We start from the raw sequence: 21,057 nt of genomic DNA on the forward strand, positions 1-21,057 counted from the left end.
ACATATGATCCTTTAGGATCTATAATATACAGTATATACATTTCTATTTAAACTAACTAACTAACTAACTAATTTAAAGGTACATGAAACCCAAAAAATTTCTTTCATGATTCAGATAGAGAATACAATTTTAAACAACTTTCTAATTTACTTCTATTATCTAATCTGTTTTATTCTCTTGGTATCATTTGTTGAAGGAGCAGCAATGCACTACTAGTTTCTAACTGAACACATGGGTGAGCCAATTACATTCAATATATATATGCAGCCACCAATCAACAGCTAGAACCTAGTTTCTCTGCTGCTCATGAATTTGCCTAGATAAACCTTTCAGCAAATGATAACAAGAGAAGAAAGCAAATTAAATAATAGAAGTAAATTGGAAAGTCGTTTAAAATTATATTCTCTATCTGAATCATGAAAGAAAAAATTTGGGTTTCATGTCCCTTTAATGAAAAATAACAATACAAACAAACAGAAGGTGCAAATCAATCAGATTTAATGGGCAACCTCTTAACCGAATATGGGCCAGATTACGAGTGGCAAGTTAACAGTTACGTGCAAACGAAAAGGGGTTTTATCTCAGCTGTTTCCACACATCGGTAATTTACCTGTCTATATGCTTGAATAAATATTTGGATGTGATCTAGTGCTGTGGACATTGCACTCTTTGGGGTCTATTTAACGAATGTCTGTCGGACCTGATCCGACAGTGCGGATCAGGTCCGACAGACATCGCTGAATGCGGAGAACAATACGCTGCTCCATAACTTGACCGCTGCTCCATAACTTGTGTTTCTGGCGAGTCTGAAGACTCGCCAGAAACACGGGCCTTCAAGCTCCGTTCGGAGCTTGATAGATAGGCCCCTTTGTATTACATGTTGGGAGCTTAGGCAGTTGCTCCAGTCAATTGTGCACTATCCAGAAGGAAGTACCAGGTGCTGAGCTGTGTATGTTATTTTGTTATCTCCAACTACTGTCACACCAGCCTCTTTGTTCTGGATCTGAAAAAAAAACCAGCTCCTAAATCTACATCATCACTCCCTCTCAATTGACCATAAAGATCTTCTGCCATACTATGGACCACTCTACCTCTTTCTTCCCTAGTTTTCAATCCTACCATGTCACTGAGTTATTTAGTAACGCCTTTCATTTTACTTCATAATATCTTTTACTTCTGTACATACCCAAAAGGCTACACCAGAAAGCAGGGCCGGCTCAAGATATTGTGCTGCCTGGGTCCAAGAATGAAATGACACCCCCATAGTAAAATTACTGATTAGCATATCAACCAACTCAGGAGTGGTTTGGGTCTGATAGTGACTGACTCAGTAACTGAAGTGCTGCCCCTTGCAAAATGCTGCTTGGGTCACTTGGACCCACTTAGTTCCATGGTTTAACTGACCCTGCCAACAAGGCAGTCTTCCTATCCTTTTTTTTTTTTTAAGAAAAGCCATTTAGACTGTAAGCTCTCTTGGTAACAGGTCCACCTAATACTCTTGTTCCAGCCTATATAGTCAATTGCTGATTGTATTTGTTGTTTTCCTTATATTAGTACTGCAAAATATTGTAGAACATTACACATACAACAAATCACATCGCTCATTGGTCGGTGATGACACAGACATCACATCACAATACTAAAGTCATTCATTGTCATCTTAAAAAACAACAACATACATACATCTAAAAAAATATAAAAAGATAACTTGTGTTTAATCTTACTTCTATTCTTTTGTGCCTATTGGTTTAAGAAACTTCCAATTAATAAAGAAATTATACAAATAGTTTCCACGATCCATCCCATTCAGTATATTAATTATATTTCTCCAAAATATCAAAATATATATATATTTGAATGTCTCATATCCTAAATATTATCAGTCCAATGATCGACCAACCTACAATCCAAATGCAATGTACATTTAAAGAAATACACTAGCCCATTATAGTGTTAATACCCATGAGAGCTAGGTTCTCCAAAGTGTATGTCCATAGTGTCTCAATCTGTAAGAGTCTCTTCCCGCTATCCCCTCCACATTTTAGTGGCACCACATAATCAATCAACATGGTACGTAAGCAAGCAGCTATATGTTTCACTTGATCAAAATGGTGTGCTACTGGATGTTCAGAAAAGCCACTCTTGATAGCCTCTCTAATAGAAAATCGGTGGTTTGCCATTCTCTTATGGAAGGATGTGGTAGTTTCACCAATGTACATCATGGAATATGGTCAGGTAAGGATGTATAGAACATGGTCACTGGTACAGGTTAGTCAATGTTGAATCTTGTGGCTTCTCCCACCATGGGGACAATGAAAAGTAGTGTCAGTAATCAGACTATTGCACATGGTACAGTCCCCACATTTATAACAACCAGGTTTCCTCATTTCATCAAGCCATGTCATATATTGATAAGATTGTATGGGATCACTCTTAACCAACAGATCCTGTAGATTAGGTGCCCGCCTATATGCCATACGTGGAACATCCACATTAGAAAATGTTAACATTTTATCAGTTTTCACAATGTCCCAGTGTTTCCTTAGTGAATTCCCCATCTCCTGATGGAATTGTGTATAAGTTTTTATAAAATAAATTCTTTCTATTCGTAGATGTTGATTCTATTTGGTGGATTTATTTAGAAGGGAGTTTGATCCTCTACTCACAGATTGTCCATAACTTGGGTTGATCTCTGACTCACAATAGCCTCTTGTAATCAATTTATTTTTCATCTCATCCATTTAAAGTACTCTAAGGGAATATTCAGTAATAGTGAGTTCCGTTCCCTTTGGCTTTGAAAACAATTACTGTAAGTACCAAACTCATATCCAGTGGTACTATGTATTTTAAAGATATTTAAATCCAAAAAATGGATTAGCTCACTACTATACTCCAATTTGAATCTTATGGGAGACACCATTTGATTCAAATCACTGATTCATAATTTCAAAGCTTCCTCATACCCAAGACATACCAGTAACACATCATCAATATATCTAGTGTAGTATTTCACATTTGGATGTATGTGTGTTTGCAACACATCATTAGTTTCATACCAAAGCATATAGAGTTTGACATACATAGGAGCCATATTTGAACCCATTGCCGTTCCACTGAGCTACAGATAATAGTTATTTTTAAACTTAAAATAATTTATTTACAAACAAAATGAAAACATCTCTAATAAGAACTCAATGGGTGGTCCCATGTATGCATCTGACAGGTTAACCATGGATCTGACAGCCTGCAAGCCAGCGGAATGAGGGGTAACAGTAAACTGTCAACATCCATGGTTACCAAAATGTCATCTTTCTCCAACCAGTCTGCATCTCTCAAAATACCAAGTAGTGTGGAGAAGTCTTACAAATAAGAAAAGGAGTTTCTAACCACTGGTTGCAATTGATAATAAATGTACTTAATTACCTTAGCACTAAGCAAGTTTCTGGCAGACACAATTAGTATACTAGGAGGATTAGTCAGAGATTTATGTATCTTGGGTAATAGATATAAATCTGTAATTACCAGATAATCAACAGTCATATAGCTGTGATCTCATCAATCAATCAAGCCAGCTTCAAAGCCAAGTTTCAAAATTGAATCAATGTTTTTTGAAACATTTTGTGGGATTGCCATTAAGGTGCGTGTACACTTATCCATTAGATAATTGTCTCAGAGCCTCCTTTGTGTAGTCAGAGTAATCATGTATAGCAATTGATCCACTTTTATCTGCAGGACGGACAACGACAACCTCTCACCTTTAGTCAAATTAGAATAGCGCATAGTAGTGGTAGCACATTCACTATAGACTGTGAGCATTCGTGCAAAACTATGTATGGAGTGGTTGGTGCTAGGAGGCTCAAAAGTAGATGTTTTTAAAAAAATGAGTTTGTCTTTAAAACAATCTTTTAATATCAATTGTTGTTGGAATTGATAAATATCAACATTTACCTCAAAGTTCTTCAGTTGCGCTAACCCAACAAGGTTAACTTTAGTTTGCACATGTGCAGTCACGTTTACATTAAACTTGTAATACGTCTGCAAGTTAGTGTGTGCACAATATTTCAATATGGCATGTGCTAACTTTAGCGCGCCACTTGTAATCTAGCCCAATATGTATAAATATGAGTGAAACACTTATTTTGTAATGCATATTTTCAAGCAATAACACTTTACTTCATATCTCCAAAAGTGCTACATTTTTCAACGCTATTTTGTGTTGAACTTGAACATAAATAGCGCACCCTGCACTATTTATGATGCTAGGTCAATGCACCCTGCTCTGTTGGTTTCAATCTACTTGTAATCTAGCCCATAGAGGATTGCAGCATATTGACAGGCAAGCATTGCATCCAGGTTGAATGTATTTTGATATTTGGATAGAACACATTTTCCCCTGACATTTGTTCTGCTGTTTGATAAACGAAAACTTTTGGCTTGCCAAAAATTAATTGTTTAGTTAATATTAATAAAGACTATAGGCTAGATTACGAGTTGTGCATTAGGCTCAAAAAGCAGTGTTAACAGGTCCTAACGCTGCTTTTTCACTACTGCTGCTATTACGAGTCTTGCAGGTTTAGGGGCAACGCACACTTCTTTGGCCTTACTGCAAAATGACTTACGTAAACTTCGTAAAGTCTTTTTCTATGGGACTTCCATAGCGCCGGTATTACGAGTCTGTCCTGGGAGGCCAAAAAGTGAGCGTACACCCTACCCCGTCAAGAGTCCTAACGCATTTAAAAGTCATTAGTTAAGAGTTTTATGGTACAACGCCGTAACATAAAACTCATAACTAAAGTGCTAAAAAGTACACTAATACCCATAAACTACCTGTTAACCCCTAAACCGAGGCCCTCCCACATCACAAAAACTATAATAAAATTTGTAACTCCTAATCTGCCACCTATAATAAACATATTAACCCCTAAACCTCCACACTCCCACCTCGCAAACACTAGTTAAATATTATTAACCCCTAATCTGCCATCCCTAACATCGCCGCCACCTACTTACATTTATTAACCCCTAATCTTCCACCCCCAACGTCGCCGCCACTATACTAAATGTATTAACCCCTAAACATAAGTCTAACCCTAACACCCCCTAACTTAAATATAATTACAATAAATCTAACTAAAAATTAATATTATTACCTAAATAATTCCTATTTAAAACTAAATACTTACCTATAAAATAAACCCTAAGATAGCTACAATATAACTAATAGTTACATTGTATCTAGCTTATGTTTTATTTTTATTTTACAGTGAAGTTTGTATTTATTTTAACTAGGTAGAATAGTTATTAAATAGTTATTAACTACCTAGCTATAATAAATACAAAAGTACCTGTAAAATAAAACCTAACCTAAGTTACAATAACACCTAACACTACACTATAATTAAATTAACTAAATTAACAACAATTAAATAAATTTAAATTAAATTAGCTAAAGTACAACCCCCCCCCCCACTAAATTGCAGAAAATAATAAACAAATTACAAGATATTTAAACTACTTACACCTAATCTAATAGCCCTATCAAGATAAAAAAAAGCCCCCCCCCCCCAAAATTAAAAAAAAAAACTAGCCTAAACTAAACTATCAATAGCCCCTAAAAGGGCCTTTTGCGGGGCATTGCCCCAAAGTAATCAGCTCTTTTACCTGTAAAAAAAATACAAACAACCCCCCCAACAGTAAAACCCACCACCCACACAACCATCCCCCCAAATAAAATACTATCTAAAAAAACTAAGCTCCCCATTGCCCTGAAAAGGGCATTTGGATGGACATTGCCCTTAAAAGGGCAGTTAGCTCTTTTGCAGGCCCAAACCCTGACCTAAAAATAAAGCCCACCCAATACACCCTTAAAAAAAACTAACACTAACCCCCTGAAGATTGACTTACAGTTCTGAAGACCGGACATCCATCCTCAAGGAAGCGGCAGAAGTCTTCATCCAACCAGGCCGAAGTCCTCAATGAAGCCAGGAGAAGTCTTCATCAAAGCCGGGCGAAGTGGTCCTCCAGACGGACAGAAGTCTTCATCCAGAGGGCATCTTCTATCTTCATCCATCCGACGCGGAGCGGGTCCATCTTCAAGACATCCGACGCGGAGCATCCTCTTCAAACTAAGTCTTCTTACTGAATGACTGTTCCTTTAAGTGACGTCATCCAAGATGGCGTCCCTTAGATTCCGATTGGCTGATAGAATTCTATCAGCCAATCGGAATTAAGGTAGAAAAAATCCTATTGGCTGATGCAATCAGCCAATAGGATTGAGCTTGCATTCTGTTGGCTGATTGGAACAGCCAATAGAATGCGAGCTCAAACCTATTGGCTGATTACATCAGCCAATAGGATTTTGTTTACCTTAATTCCGATTGGCTGATAGAATTCTATCAGCCAATCGGAATCTAAGGGACGCCATCTTGGATGATGTCACTTAAAGGAACAGTCATTCAGTAAGAAGACTTTTCAAGACATCTGACGCGGAGCTTCCTCTTCAAACTAAGTCTTCTTACTGAATGACTGTTCCTTTAAGTGACGTCATCCAAGATGGCATCCCTTAGATTCCGATTGGCTGATAGAATTCTATCAGCCAATCGGAATTAAGGTAGAAAAAATCCTATTGGCTGATGCAATCAGCCAATAGGATTGAGCTTGCATTCTATTGGTTGATTGGAACAGCCAATAGAATGCGAGCTCAAACCTATTGGCTGATTGCATCAGCCAATAGGTTTGAACTTCAATCCTATTGGCTGATTGCATCAGCTAATAGGATTTTGTTTACCTTAATTCTGATTTGGCTGATAGAATTCTATCTGCCAATCGGAATCTAAGGGACGCCATCTTGGATGACGTCACTTAAAGGAACAGTCATTCAGTAAGAAGACTTTGTTTGAAGAGGATGCTCTGCGTTGGATGTCTTGAAGATGGACCCGCTCAGCGTCGGATGGATGAAGATAGAAGATGCCGTCTGGATGAAGACTTCTGCCGGTCTGGAGGACCACTTCGCCCAGCTTGGATGAAGACTTCTCCCGGCTTCGTTGAGGACTTCAGCCTGGTTGGATGAAGACTTCTGCCGCTTCCTTAAGGATGGATGTCCGGTCTTCAGAACTGTAAGTTGATCTTCAGGGGGTTAGTGTTAGGTTTTTTTTAAGGGTGTATTGGGTGGGTTTATTTTTAGGTTAGAGTTTGGGCCTGCAAAAGAGCTAACTACCTTTTTAAAGGCAATGCCCATCCAAATGCCCTTTTCAGGGCAATGGGGAGCTTAGGTTTTTTTAGATAGTATTTTATTTGGGGGGTTGGTTGTGTGTTAGGGTTAAACTTAGGTTTAGGGGTTAATACATTTAATATAGTGGCAGCGACGTTGGGGGCGGCAGATTAGGGGTTAATAAATGTAGGTAGGTGGCGGCAATGTTAGGGACGGCAGATTAGGGTTTAATAATATTTAACTAATGTTTGCGAGGCGGGAGTGCGGCGGTTTAAGGGTTAATATGTTTATTATAGTGGCAGCGACGTTGGCGGCGGCAGATTAGGGGTTAAGAAGTGTAGGTAGGTTGCGGCGACATCGGGGTCGGCAGATTAGGGGTTAATAAATATAATGTAGGTGTCGGCGATGTTGGGGGCAGCAGGTTAGGGGTTCATAAGTATAATGTAGGTGGTGGCGGTGTCTGGAGCGGCAGATTAGGGGTTAATAAATATAAAGCAGGTATCGACGATGTAGGGGGCGGCAGATTAGGGGTTAATAAGTGTAAGATTAGGGGTGTTTAGACCCGGGGTTCATGTTAAGATGTTAGGTGTAGACATACATTTTATTTCCCCATAGGAATCAATGAGGCTGTGTTACTGAGTTTTACGCTGCTTTTTGGCAGGTGTTAGATTTTTTCTCAGCCGGCTCTCCTCGTTGATCCCTATGGGGAAATTGTGCACGAGCACGTACGACCAGCTCACCGCTTATTTAAGCAGCGCTGGTATTGGAGTGCGGTAAGAAGCAAAATTTTGCTCAACGCTCACTTCTTGCGTTTTAACGCCGGGTTTGTAAAAACCCGTAATACCAGCACTGCAGGTAAGTGAGCGGTGAGAGAAAATTGGCTTAGAAATTAAATTAATTATATTTTTAACAAAAATGTATTTTGTTTCTGATTAAAATCTTTATAAATATCAAGTCCAGGCAACCTCACCAGCTTTTTGATGATGTTGATATACCACACATTTTTCTGAACTGAGATTGAGAGAACTTTTTTTACTTCCTTTAAGATCTGTGAGAAAAACATAAAATACAACAAATTAAAGCCTTATTCCACCTATTTTTAAAAAAATTTACTTGTATGTGCTTCTACATATACAGCTTTTGAAAAATATAAAATGGAAACTTTGCCGCCCATTTATCATTTTTCGTGCAAACGAGGCTCTCACAAATAGAACCTATCAGCACGTCTGTGTTCTTCTACAATTGGTTTGCAAGGCTTGTCAGACATCCCGGACAAATATTTTAAGAAGCAGCAGTCGTACTTCCTTAACTTTCAGTTGCAGACTTGCATGAGCAAACCTGCACCAAAACGGAGCCAAAACTGATTAAACAGCTTCATAAATGAGGGCCTAAGTATAGTTAATCAGACTTCGAATGAATACAACATATTACTCAATGACATACAGGTTTTATTTACATTATGCTTTATATTTTACAGAATTCCCTATGTAGGATAAATTTGTATGTAGAGTAACAATTAATGTTGTTTGCTATGTAACATACAAACTGCTAGGCATTCAATTAAAACAACCTGCTGTTTATGACTAATATATTGTACTGCACTTGTCTTGTCATATAGATATTTATTGTATTACAAAAGTAAGCAAGATAAACTCTGCTGTTGTAGAACATATATATATATATATATATATATATATATATATATATGTGTGTGTGTGTCTTCTTATCATGTGACATAAATGAATAGCATAAGGGGATAGTAGGAATAGTAGGGTGTAAAATATTATATAATGTTCATTTGTTTTGTTGAGTGTGGTATCATCTATTTATTATTATTATTATTATTATTTCTTCAAACACAATTCAAAACATATACACAACCAAAAACACATATGAGCATTATTACCACATTACAGTATATAAAAAGCAATAACCATTAGCAGGGCTGTCTTTAATATTGACTGGACCCTGGGCAAAAATTTTCTTTCAAAAAAATTAAATAAATTGCAATATGTGAAACTGGACCTAAGCAGTACTAATAAGTAAATATATATATAAATTCATCCACTGTGGATTAATTTAATATTCTTTTGAATGTGATTCTGGTGTGAGGTTAGCTGGTTAAAGAGATTTAGGGCAGCCAACAGGAGCAAAGCAAGGTAAAGACTGAGGAAGAAGCATAGAGGTGCAGACAAATATAAGTTTACTGACTGGAACAGCAGAACTGCTATGGGAAGCTGTAAAATCTGAGACAGAGAGAAAACAAAAACTATAAAAATAAACCTTACATTAATGTGTGACATATCAGCATGAGACTATACATCAACCACATCAGCACATGTCACTTCTTTGCTAGGAACAAGTTCCCTCTCACCCTGCACTAGACAATGCTGCATGGGAAGGGGCATGTGTGCACTCACTTATTCTTCCCACTGACACCTTTCTGCAAAGCACTGTTCCCCTAACAAACTTCAGTTAGTTGATCTTAGGGCCACAGCAGAAAGAGCAGGGCTAAGGGGACCAGCAGACTGGATGCTGCCTGTCCAAGGCTGCATGGATACAGTGTGAGATGAGTCACACAGCCTCAAGACTGAAGAGAGCAGTGTATGCAGCTGCACAGATGCTCAAATCCTCACGTGCCTGCCGCTCTAGCTTTCTGCTGCATGCTCCTATGGTCAGCCCTACCCAGAAACAATCCCCACCACCAGAGCAATTACCTGGTAACAGTGGTAACCCCAGTAGGACCTTTTCTGATGCAATGGGAATGGCTGGATGCCGACTTAGGGCTTTGTATTCAGTGCTGCACAGTGCACATCTAAAACAGCACATGGCAATAGCTTGGCATGTCAAATGACAGTGGCACGGTCTGGCACAGTTTTTTAAAAAAAATATAAGCAGAGAACTTTTGACTGTGACAGTATTAGGACTGAGTGTGTGTGTTCCCCATGTCACATCAGCAGTCTGGTGTGAACCAAAAAAAAAAATATTTTTTTTTGGACTCTTGGGCCCCTTAACAGAGACTGGACCCTGGGCAGTTGCCCCTTTTGCCCTGTGTTAAAGATGGCCCTGACCATTAGACAATTGCATAACTTCAAACAAAATTCCATTTCAATGTGTTGTTTATGATGTTAGAAATTGTTAATCATATGCAATGCAAATATAAAGATATAATAAAGTTATAAAGACACCTCCAGTATTTCCAAGAAAAAAAAATTAACAAATTGTGTGCAATAAAATTTATATAAAATATCAACTCCTTGTGTCAGGGCATTACAAGTTGAATAGACCCTGATACAAAATATTAGATATGAAGACAGAAGAAAATGTATTTTGACAAGTTTACCAAAAAAAAAAACATTGGTGCCTATTATTGATATTAAGTAAACTAATAATTTCATAGTGAAGGGGGTCTATTCATTTTTCAAATGAGAAGGTGGAACAAGTTAGCAACTACCACTTAGCATGTGGTATCATCTTTATTACAAAACACAGTTAGAGAGACTATTTGCTTTTTTATTTGCTATCAGGTTTTATATGATATTCTAATGTTTTCATGTACCATTAGTATTGTATTTATTTTTTTCATCTTTTTTTCTCTGTTTTTAATATATTGTTGTCTCACTTTGTTTTGCAGTATAATGGGATTATATGCTTCAGTGGTACTGGTGATAGGAAAGTTTGTGCGTGAATTCTTCAGTGGAATATCTCACTCAATCATGTTTGAAGAACTACCAAATGTGGACCGTATTCTCAAATTGTGTACAGATATTTTTCTAGTACGAGAGACAGGAGAACTGGAACTTGAAGAAGACCTGTATGCCAAATTAATATTCCTTTACCGATCACCAGAAACTATGATCAAATGGACAAGGGAAAAAAATAAGTGATGCTTATGAACACTACTGTAAAAAATTCAGTTGATTGCACCTGAATTATTAAAAAGCACAATATTCAAATGAGAGTTTTTATCTCTTGCAATGAAGTAGCAGTGTTTTCTCACCAACAGAGAACAGTAGTAACATATTTTGGAGTTCACAATGCCTTTGAAAAAAGGATTGATGCTGCACAAGTATTTGAAATCAAAACAATTATGGAATATTCTCTGCATACGGGAATCATGCTTATTGCCCAAAATAATGAAGACAAAGCCCAGGTGGAGGTTTTGGGGCAGAGGAACAGTGCACAAGAAAGCAAAAATATATATGTATCCAAAAGGTGTGGACTATACACGTGCTTCTTCTGAAACATCTCTTGGAATGTGCAATATGCTGCTTTAAGGTGTCACTAAGGTCATAATATGTTAATTCATGAGTATTTTGGGACTTGATACAGCAAGGGTTTAAAGAGACTATAAACTTGCCTGTTTAAGGAAACAGATTATTTATGCATTCGAGCCTCAATGGACATACACAAGATGAAAAAAAAAATACACAAAGTGACAATCTTGTTAACTGCCTTATTTTTATTTGTACAGTCCAGAAACATATTTCCATCAATCACCATTGACTTTTCTCAGGAAAATAAACTCGCTATAAAGCGTACAGTAAGATACTATAAATAAAAACATAGAATGTTTTAAAGGCCATTCTCTATGACTATTACTTTAAATTGGACAAAAGGTAATTAAATATTAAATGGGCTGGCTACAGTGCATGACTTCATAGGTTGCTTAACTGCCTTTCTAGGAACTTGACATTTCGCTTCCAGTTTTTAAATGTAATTAAAAAAAAAGTTTACATTGCATATTCATAACATTTTTATAACACCTAAAATAGCTTTTTAAGCTCCTCGTTAATGATCATAGTTTATCACGTTTTATAAAAATGGCCTATCCTAATTTATTATACTATAGACAATTCAAGCTCTTCATCAGAAAGCATTGTAGCATGAAAATTAGTATGACCATCTTGAAAGAAAAAATTAGCCATATACCTGGTTAGGGAATGTAGAATACATTATATAGGTCAAAACCAGTAATGGCTAAAATAAATAAAGCACATGTTGCAAATTCACTTTAAAAGTCTTTATTGCCAGTTGATGCTCACATTTATGTATAGAGTTGTATGAAAAACATAACTATGGTTATTTCTTTCTTTCTTTGCAACTTTTTACAAAATGAAATAGTGTACAGAAAATTAAAGAAATATTTAATCTGGACATTCCTACTATTCTAAAGAAGGGCTACTTAAAGAATTTGTTTGCAGATTAATTATTATTTGTTAAGACAAGGCATGCACAAACTCAGTGGTAGACAATTCTACTCAGCCCATGTTATATTGTGAATATCTGTACAGAGCGTTTTGACTGTAAGAGAGGGCATTGCTGAGTTGTTGTTTTTTAACTTTTGACTGTAAGAGAGGGCGTTGCTAAATGGTTAATTGGATTTATAGAATAAAATTATTACTGGTCATGCCCTTGCCATCTAATTCATACTTAAGAATACCATCAAAGTTAAACAGTGTTGAATTAGCAAATAGATTTGACTGAATTAATAATTTTACTTAACAATATTTGAAAAGAATGTTACAAGAAATATTGTGTTATTTCAGAGAGATCTTCCTTCTGTGTTACTAAATAATATATTTATTGACCATGTCATAACCACTACATTTTTAGAAAATGTGGTTAGCAACCATATTGTGATTCAAAATACTCTTATGCTGCTTACCTAATGAAGTACAACTTTCACTACTTGATAATGAGAAACAAAATTAGTTTTACTTCCTTGAAATTCTAATTGCATGATAACACAGCAGATACTATTGGAAAATAAATGAAACTGCTGTATTATTTTACTGATAATGGATGAAGTTTGTAGAATGATATCTACATTACATGAGACTTTTCAATGGCTGCTTTTTCTTACCAAAAGAACATTTTAAAATAAACTTTTTTTCACAATCTGGTTATTTTGTCATACATTATAAAACTAAGTACACGACTACCTTATAAAAATCAAATACACTACTACATGGTTTGTGATAGCAAAATGAATTATGTCATTATTAAAGAATTTGAAATAAATGTGCTTAACAATACACAAAAATGTCATACATAGGAATGAGCAGCAATCATGTCATAATATATTAAGAAAATGATTTAACAAAAGCAGTTTAAGTTGCTTCACAATCTTTATGCCTTGAGATACAAATCCAGGGGATTACTTACTGAACAATAATTTAAAAAAACTGTGGGGTCATAAAACACAAACACAGGAAAAAGATTGATGATCAAGAATTAAAACATGTTTCCTGCAATTAATCACTAATGTAACAAGTAGGAAATTGACACTGAATACCTAGGGATTCAAGCTTACTGGGTGATACAGCACACTCGGGGCCTGATGCTCGCCGCTCAGGTGAGATGTTCTAATACGTCTCGTCAGTAAGGAGAGGTCCCTACATTTTTTTTAGAAACACTCATTTTAATTTGAAAGATATTTATTTCAATATGCAGGATTTTTTATATGAAGGAGAGACACCTACGTTACAATATAAGGTCTAAAAAAATCCAAAAGATTTCTCTACATGCCGGAGAGGTTTTGAATATCAGGCTCTTGATCAGCTCTATTAGTAGAGTTGGACAAGTCTCCATATTAAACAGTTTTTTTTTTTTTCTGCACAGCTTTCTATAAAAAATAGTACATTATGAAATACTTTATTTTAGATGGAACAAAGAGACATTGCACAGTATCCCTTTAACAATAACTTATATATTTTTTTTCTTACTTGGAAGATGCAACATAAATTCCTTTTAAAGGGTATAATCCTTTTAAACTGAAGTTGGTCTCTTACATTGGCATTTTTTTTTTGTTAATCTGTAACAAAACAAAATCATCTAAAGTTGGTATAACTTGAAATTAATTGAACACACTTTTTTGGAATGTGCCTGTTTGGCAAATGGGTGACTCATACAATGTACTGAATGTGTGTCTATGTTCCTTTCTATTGTTTTCCTCTTTGTCATTCTACACAGAGCCTTTGTTCTTAAACCACCTTCTACAAATCTAAATACATGAGCCATTTTAAGAATGTGCTTAATTGAGTGGTGTGTGATGTAAATGAGTGAAAAGAAAGAGAATGCAAACAATTCTGACTAAAGAACATCTTGAGCATTTTAATGAATAATACATAAAATGCACAGCGGTAGTGAAGGCCTCATTCGTAATGCTTGCATAATAAGAAATTAGTACAACAAATATATATTTTAAAATAATACTATAATACCAAATCCTGAAAATTAATTATAAAGGGCAAGATTACAAGTGAGGCAAAATGGACTTTGCGCTAGTGCAACGGCGAATTCGCAAACCATTTTTCTTCTGCTGATATTACAAATCGGGAGAAATCGCCATTGCGCTAGTGCAATAGTCTTTTCCACTTTAATCCACTCAGCGTTTAGAGAGCTCTGGTAAAGTGTGTTCTGTAATAAAAAAAGTTGCACAAAACACAATAAAAATACACTACAAAGTACACCCATAAATTACACTATTAACCCCTAAACCACCATCCCCCCACATCGCAAACACTAAATAAAAGTATTAACCCCTAATCCGCCATCCTCCACATCACAATATATCTACATAAATCATTAACCCCTAAACCGCCATCCCCCCACAACACAAACTATCTAAATAAACTGTTAACCCCTAAATCTCCATCCCCACATCGCAAACTATCAAAATAAATTATTAAACCCTAAACTGCTATCCCCCCATAATGCAAACTATCTTAATAAACTGTTAACCCCAAGACTGCCATCCCCCACAACGCAAAGTAATAAACTAACAACTATACCCCATAACCTAACACCCTCAAACTTAACATCAATTAAAATACCCATAATTTAAATAAAAACTATACTAACTACCTTAAAAAAAAAAAAAAAACTTACATGTAAAATTAAATTAAAACCTAAGCTTACCCTAAAAAAACTAACATTACTAAAAACCTAACATTACTAAAAAAAAAATACCCTTTACAAAAAATAAAAAAAAACATTTACACAAAAAAACTACCAGTAAAAAAAATAACAAAAGCTACCCTTACAAAAAAATAACAAACGAAATTGCCAAAAATAAAAAAATCTATATTAATACCCCCCCAAAAAAAACCCGAAATAAAAAAAAAACCTATTCTACAAATAAACTACCAATAGCCCTTAAAAGGGCCTTTTATAGGGCATTACCCTAAAGTTAACAGCTATTTTGCATAAAATAAAACAATTACCACCAAACATTACAAAATGAAAATTACAAGGTATAAACATCCAATCCAATTGATAAAGGGCAACTCTAGCTATCATAACCCCAATAACTAAATATAAGAATCAAAAAGAATTTATGCCAAGAAAAGAAGGTAGTGTACTTAACAAAAATCTCTTCTTTGTGCTTTACATGGGAATTAGATAAAGACTAGGCCAAAGCCTCCTCTATAGTTCTTGCCATATGCTTGTATAACATAATATAGACCTCACATAACAGTATGGTTTAAAAAGTAACTGTAAATATTTCAGGGATAAATTCTCTGCCCAAAGTTATGACACTGCATCAAAGTTATGACACTGCATCAAAGTTATGACACCGCATCAAAGTTATGACACTGCATCAAAGTTATGACACCGCATCAAAGTTATGACACTGCATCAAAGTTATGACACTGCATCAAAGTTATGACACTGAATCAAAGTTATGACACCGCATCAAAGTTATGACACTGCATCAAAGTTATGACACCGCATCAAAGTTATGACACCGCATCAAAGTTATGACACTGCATCAAAGTTATGACACTGCATCAAAGTTATGACACCACCCTACTTTAATTTCTCCTATGTTGCCCTGTTTTTTTAGTTGTACCCGAAATTACAGAATAACCAAGTGGGAGAGAAAGCCTTATAGGAATAATTTAACCCACCATCCTTTGACAACACAAGCTCTCCTGTACTGTCCTAGGACTGTTAATTCCTAAATTTATACAATTCATTAAAAGTCTCTCACAATTATACTTTAAAAACAAAACACAATGCAAAAAACACCGTTTTTTGCAACATTTATATAAAGTTCTTAAAATTCAGAAGAGGGCAAGAAGTCATGTATTAGTGCTTGGGTGTGGGTACACTACATAAGTGTGTGTAGTAAAATCTTTATTAACAACGTGTGGATTGTGCCTGTTAAAGTAATGTTATCAGGGTTCACTGCAGTTCTTTTCTGTCATCTCTTGTCATCTGATTTTGCTTTGCTGATCACCTCTCTTTGATCTACTTGTGTTTTACCAGAGCCATCAATGGAAAGGAAAGATATTGGGGCCTATTTATCAAAGCGTCAACTATGTTGCATTCGCCGGCGTCAATACGCTCGCCAGACATCGCTGCCGCGGACCTGAATACGTTCTCCTTATTTATAAAAAAAACTGTCAAAAACATGCGCATCAAGTGCGGTGTGAAGAGCATCGGACTGGTGTTATCTAACAGTCATTGATGTCGCAGTTATTCGGGTTTTTCCCAACTTTATTTATACCATTTCATTACTGTCCATGAACAAGCACATTTCTCTAAAGCTAATCTTTTTATTTTTCATCTGTTAATGTCCAATAAATAGATTTATACCTCAACAAACAATATCTCATAGAAAGTTATTTTTATATTTATTTGTTATATGATACTTTCACAGAAATGTATTTGTATTTCTAGGAGTCATATTGTTTATTTATTTTTTAAATTATTATTAATGCTATAATTTGTACATATATCCTTGCACATACACACATATATACAGTATATATAGTATATATGTGTGTGTTATGTGAGAAACTTTTGCAAACATATTTACATGTCCCTAACTTCCTTTTATTGTTCTAAACAATGTTGTCTGTCATATCTCTGTGTTTATTTATACCACTATATGTATATATTGTAAATGTATTATTATTCTGAGCAGCAATAATTGTGAATATAACATGTAATCAGAGTATCATATGTATTTATTTGCAATCAATGGCTATTTTAAAGGGATAGGAAAGTAAAAATTTAAGTTGCATTATTCAGAAAGAGCATGTAATTTTAAAACATTTTAAAATTCACTTCTATTTTCAAATGTGCTTTGTTCTATTGGTATCCCTTGTTGCAAAAGAATACGCACATATCCTACACTAGTGGGAGCTAGCTGCTAATTGGTGCCTGCACACATTTGTCTCTTGTGATTGGCTACATAGATGTGTTCAGCTAGCTGCCAGTAGTGCAATGCTGTTCCTTCAGCAAAGGATAACAAGAGAATGAAGCAAATTTGATAATAGAAGTAAATTGGAATGTTGTTTAAAATTGTATGTTTTATCCAAATCATGAAAGAATATTTTGGGGTTTCCTGTCCCTTTAAGAGCTGTGCCCGGTTTCTCTCTGCACCTGTCTAACCCCTACTGATTACAATCTATTTTTAAAAACCACCCCTTCACAGGTGTTATAAAATGGGCTGGCAAATAAGATGACATTTCTTACTGAAAAAGAAATTCAAGAGAAGGAAGAAATACACTGAAAATAGCATGCCAGTACAGAGGTGATTTTAAATTCTGCTGTATCTGAATCATGACAGTGTAATGTTAGGTGGGCTATCCCTTTGAGATATCGGCCTCTAGTTATCAAGCCATCAACCTCAAATACGCTGGAATTCCGCAGCGTATTTGTGGCGAGGCTGATTCGCCTAAGTTATCAAGCCCTACACACCGGCAATAGTAGAATTTAGTGACGTAAGCTTCGATCCGCCGGACTCAGTCCAACACAGATCGATTCTTACGTCACTCCAGATGTTCCGAACACAAGTTCGGCACAATCTGACTACATTTGCTAGTTATCAAATAACTAGCAGGTACGCTCTGCACTTTTCCGGCCCAGCGTACCTGGTTTTCAATCCGCCGCCCTGGAGGTTGCGGATCCCATAGGAATCAATGAGAGTCTGACCATAGCGAAAGTTCATGTTCGCTGCTGCCCGACATCCCATTGATTCCTATGGGAAGTGTGTACACCTAACACCCTAACATGTACCCCAAGTCTAAACACCCCTAATCTGCCCCCCTACACCGCCGCCACCTATATTAAACATGCTAATCCCTAAAGTGCCGCTCCCGAACCCAGCTGCAACTATAATAAATATATTAACCCCTAAACTGCCGCTCCCGGACCCCGCCGCAACTATAATAAATATATTAACCCCTAAACCGCCGCTCCCGGACCCCGCCGCAACTATAATAAATATATTAACCCCTAAACCGCCGCTCCCGGACCCCGCTGCAACTATAATAAATATATTAACCCCTAAACCGCCGCTCCCAGACCCCGCCGCAACTATAATAAATATATTAACCCCTAAACTGCCGCTCCCGGACCCCGCCACAACTAAATAAATTGTTTAACCCCTAAACCGCCGTTCCCGGCCACCTATATTAAACTTATTAACCCCTAATCTGCCCCCCCTACACCGTCGCCACCTATAATAAATTTATCAACCCCTATCCTGCCCCCCCTACACCGCCCCAACCTATAATAAAATTATTAACCCCTAAACCTAAGTCTAACACTAACCCTAACACCCCCTACCTTAAATATTAATTAAATAAATCTAAATAAATATAACTCTTATTAAATTAATTATTCCTATTTAAAACTAAATACTTACCTATAAAATAAACCCTAATATAGCTACAATATTACTAATAATTATATTGTAGCTATTTTAGGATTTATTTTTATTTTACAGGCAAATTTAAATTTATTTTAACTAGGTACAATAGCTATTAAATAGTTATTAACTATTTAATAGCTACCTAGATAAAAAAAAGTCATATTTACCTGTAAAATAAAAACTAACCTTCAAGTTAAGTTTCAATTACACCTAACACTACACTATCATTAAATAAATTATTCCTATTAAAAACTAAATACTTACCTGTAAAATAAACCCTAAGATAGCTACAATGTAATTAATAATTACATTGTAGCTATCTTAGGATTTATATTTATTTTACAGGTAACTTTGTATTTATTTTAACTAGGTACAATAGTTATTAAATAGTTATTAACTATTTAATAACGACCTAGCTAAAAGAAATACAAAATTACCTGTAAAATAAATCCTAACCTAAGTTACAATTAAACCTAACACTACACTATCATTAACTTAATTAAATACAATTAAATAAACTAAAGTACAAAAAATAAAAATCCAATCAGCCAATCAGATTGAGCTCGCATTCTATTGGCCGTTCCAATCAGCCAATAGAATGCAAGCTAAATCTGATTGGATGATTGCATCAGCCAATCAGATTTTTCCTACCTTAATTCTGATTGGCTGATAGAATCCTATCAGCCAATCGGAATTCGAGGGACGCCATCTTGGATGACGTCACTTAAAGGAATATCCATTCGTCCGGTAGGCGTCGTTGGAAGAGGATGGCTCCGCGTCGGCTCGTTTGAAGAAGGCTCCACTCCGGATGGATGAAGATTGAAGACGCCGCATGGATGAAGACTTCTATCGGATGGAAGACCTCTTCAGCGCCCCTTGGATGATGACTGCGGCCGCTGCGGATGTCCTCTTCTGTTCCATCGGTGGTCGGCTGGCTGAAGACGACTCAAGGTAGGGAGATCTTCATGGGGTTAGTGTTAGTTTTTTTAAAGGGGGGTTTGGGTGGGTTAGAGTAGGGGTATGTGGGTGGTGGGTTTTAATGTTGGGGGGGTTGTATTTTTTTTACATCCGACGAGGATCGGCACCGATGCGGAGCATCCTCTTCATCCATCGACTACCCGATGAATGAAGGTTCCTTTAAGTGACGTCATCCAAGATGGCGTCCCTTGAATTCCGATTGGCTGATAGGATTCTATCAGCTAATCGGAATTAAGGTAGGAAAAATCTGATTGGCTGAAGCAATCAGCCAATCGGATTGAATTTCAATCCTATTGGCTGATCCAATCAGCCAATAGGATTGAGCTTGCATTCTATTGGCTGATTGCATCAGCCAATCGGATTTTTCCTACCTTAATTCCGATTGGCTGATAGAATCCTATCAGCCAATCTGAATTCAAGGGACGCCATCTTGGATGACGTAATTTAAAGGAACCTTCATTCGTCTTTAGTCCGTCGGCCAGGAAGGATGCTCCGCGTCAGAGGTCTTTAAGATGGTGCCGCTCCTCGTCGGATGGAAGAAGATAGAAGATGCCGCTTGAATGAAGACTTCTGCACGGATGGAGGACCTCTTCTGCCCGGATCGGATGAAGACTTCTGCCCGGCTTGGTGAAGATGGCTCAAGGTAGGGTGATCTTCAATGGGGTAGTGTTAGTTTTTTTTAAGGGGGGATTGGGTGGGTTTTAGAGTATGGTTGGGTGTGGGTGGTGGGTTTTAATGTTGGGGGGGGTTGTATTTCTTTTTTTACAGGTAAAAGAGCTGATTACTTTGGGGCAATGTCCCACAAAAAGCCCTTTTAAGGGCTATTTGTAATTTAGTAGGGTAGGGCATTTTATTATTTTAGGGGGATTTTTTATTTTATTAGGGGGTTTAGATTAGGTGTAATTAGTTTAAACTTCTAGTAATTTTTTTATTTTCTGTAATTTAGTGTTTTTTTTATTTTTTGTACTATAGTTTATTTTATTTAATTGTATTTCATTTTAGCTAATTGTAGTTCATTTATTTAATTAATTTAATGATAGTGTAGTTTTAGGTGTAATTGTAACTTAGGTTAGGGTTTATTTTACAGGTAAATTTGTAATTATTTTAACTAGGTAGCTATTAAATAGTTATTAACTATTTAATAGCTATTGTACCTAGTTAAAATAAATACAAACTTGCCTGTAAAATAAAAATAAA

At 36.2% G+C, this 21,057-nt stretch overlaps 1 protein-coding gene across 1 annotated transcript in view; it reads left to right on the top strand.

Annotated features, from left to right (window-relative positions):
- The window catches only part of PIEZO2 (piezo type mechanosensitive ion channel component 2), a 655,528-nt gene extending 643,305 nt beyond the window's left edge, over positions 1–12,223 (top strand). Inside the window, exon 56 of the mRNA XM_053714912.1 lies at positions 10,846–12,223. Within this exon, the coding sequence (XP_053570887.1) occupies positions 10,846–11,098 (253 nt within the window). The 3' untranslated portion in view covers positions 11,099–12,223. The remainder of the gene's footprint in view (positions 1–10,845) is intronic.
- Positions 12,224–21,057: the final 8,834 nt, after the last annotated feature.

The sequence above is a fragment of the Bombina bombina genome, chromosome 5, assembly GCF_027579735.1.
Source record: "Bombina bombina isolate aBomBom1 chromosome 5, aBomBom1.pri, whole genome shotgun sequence".
Lineage (NCBI taxonomy): Eukaryota > Metazoa > Chordata > Amphibia > Anura > Bombinatoridae > Bombina > Bombina bombina.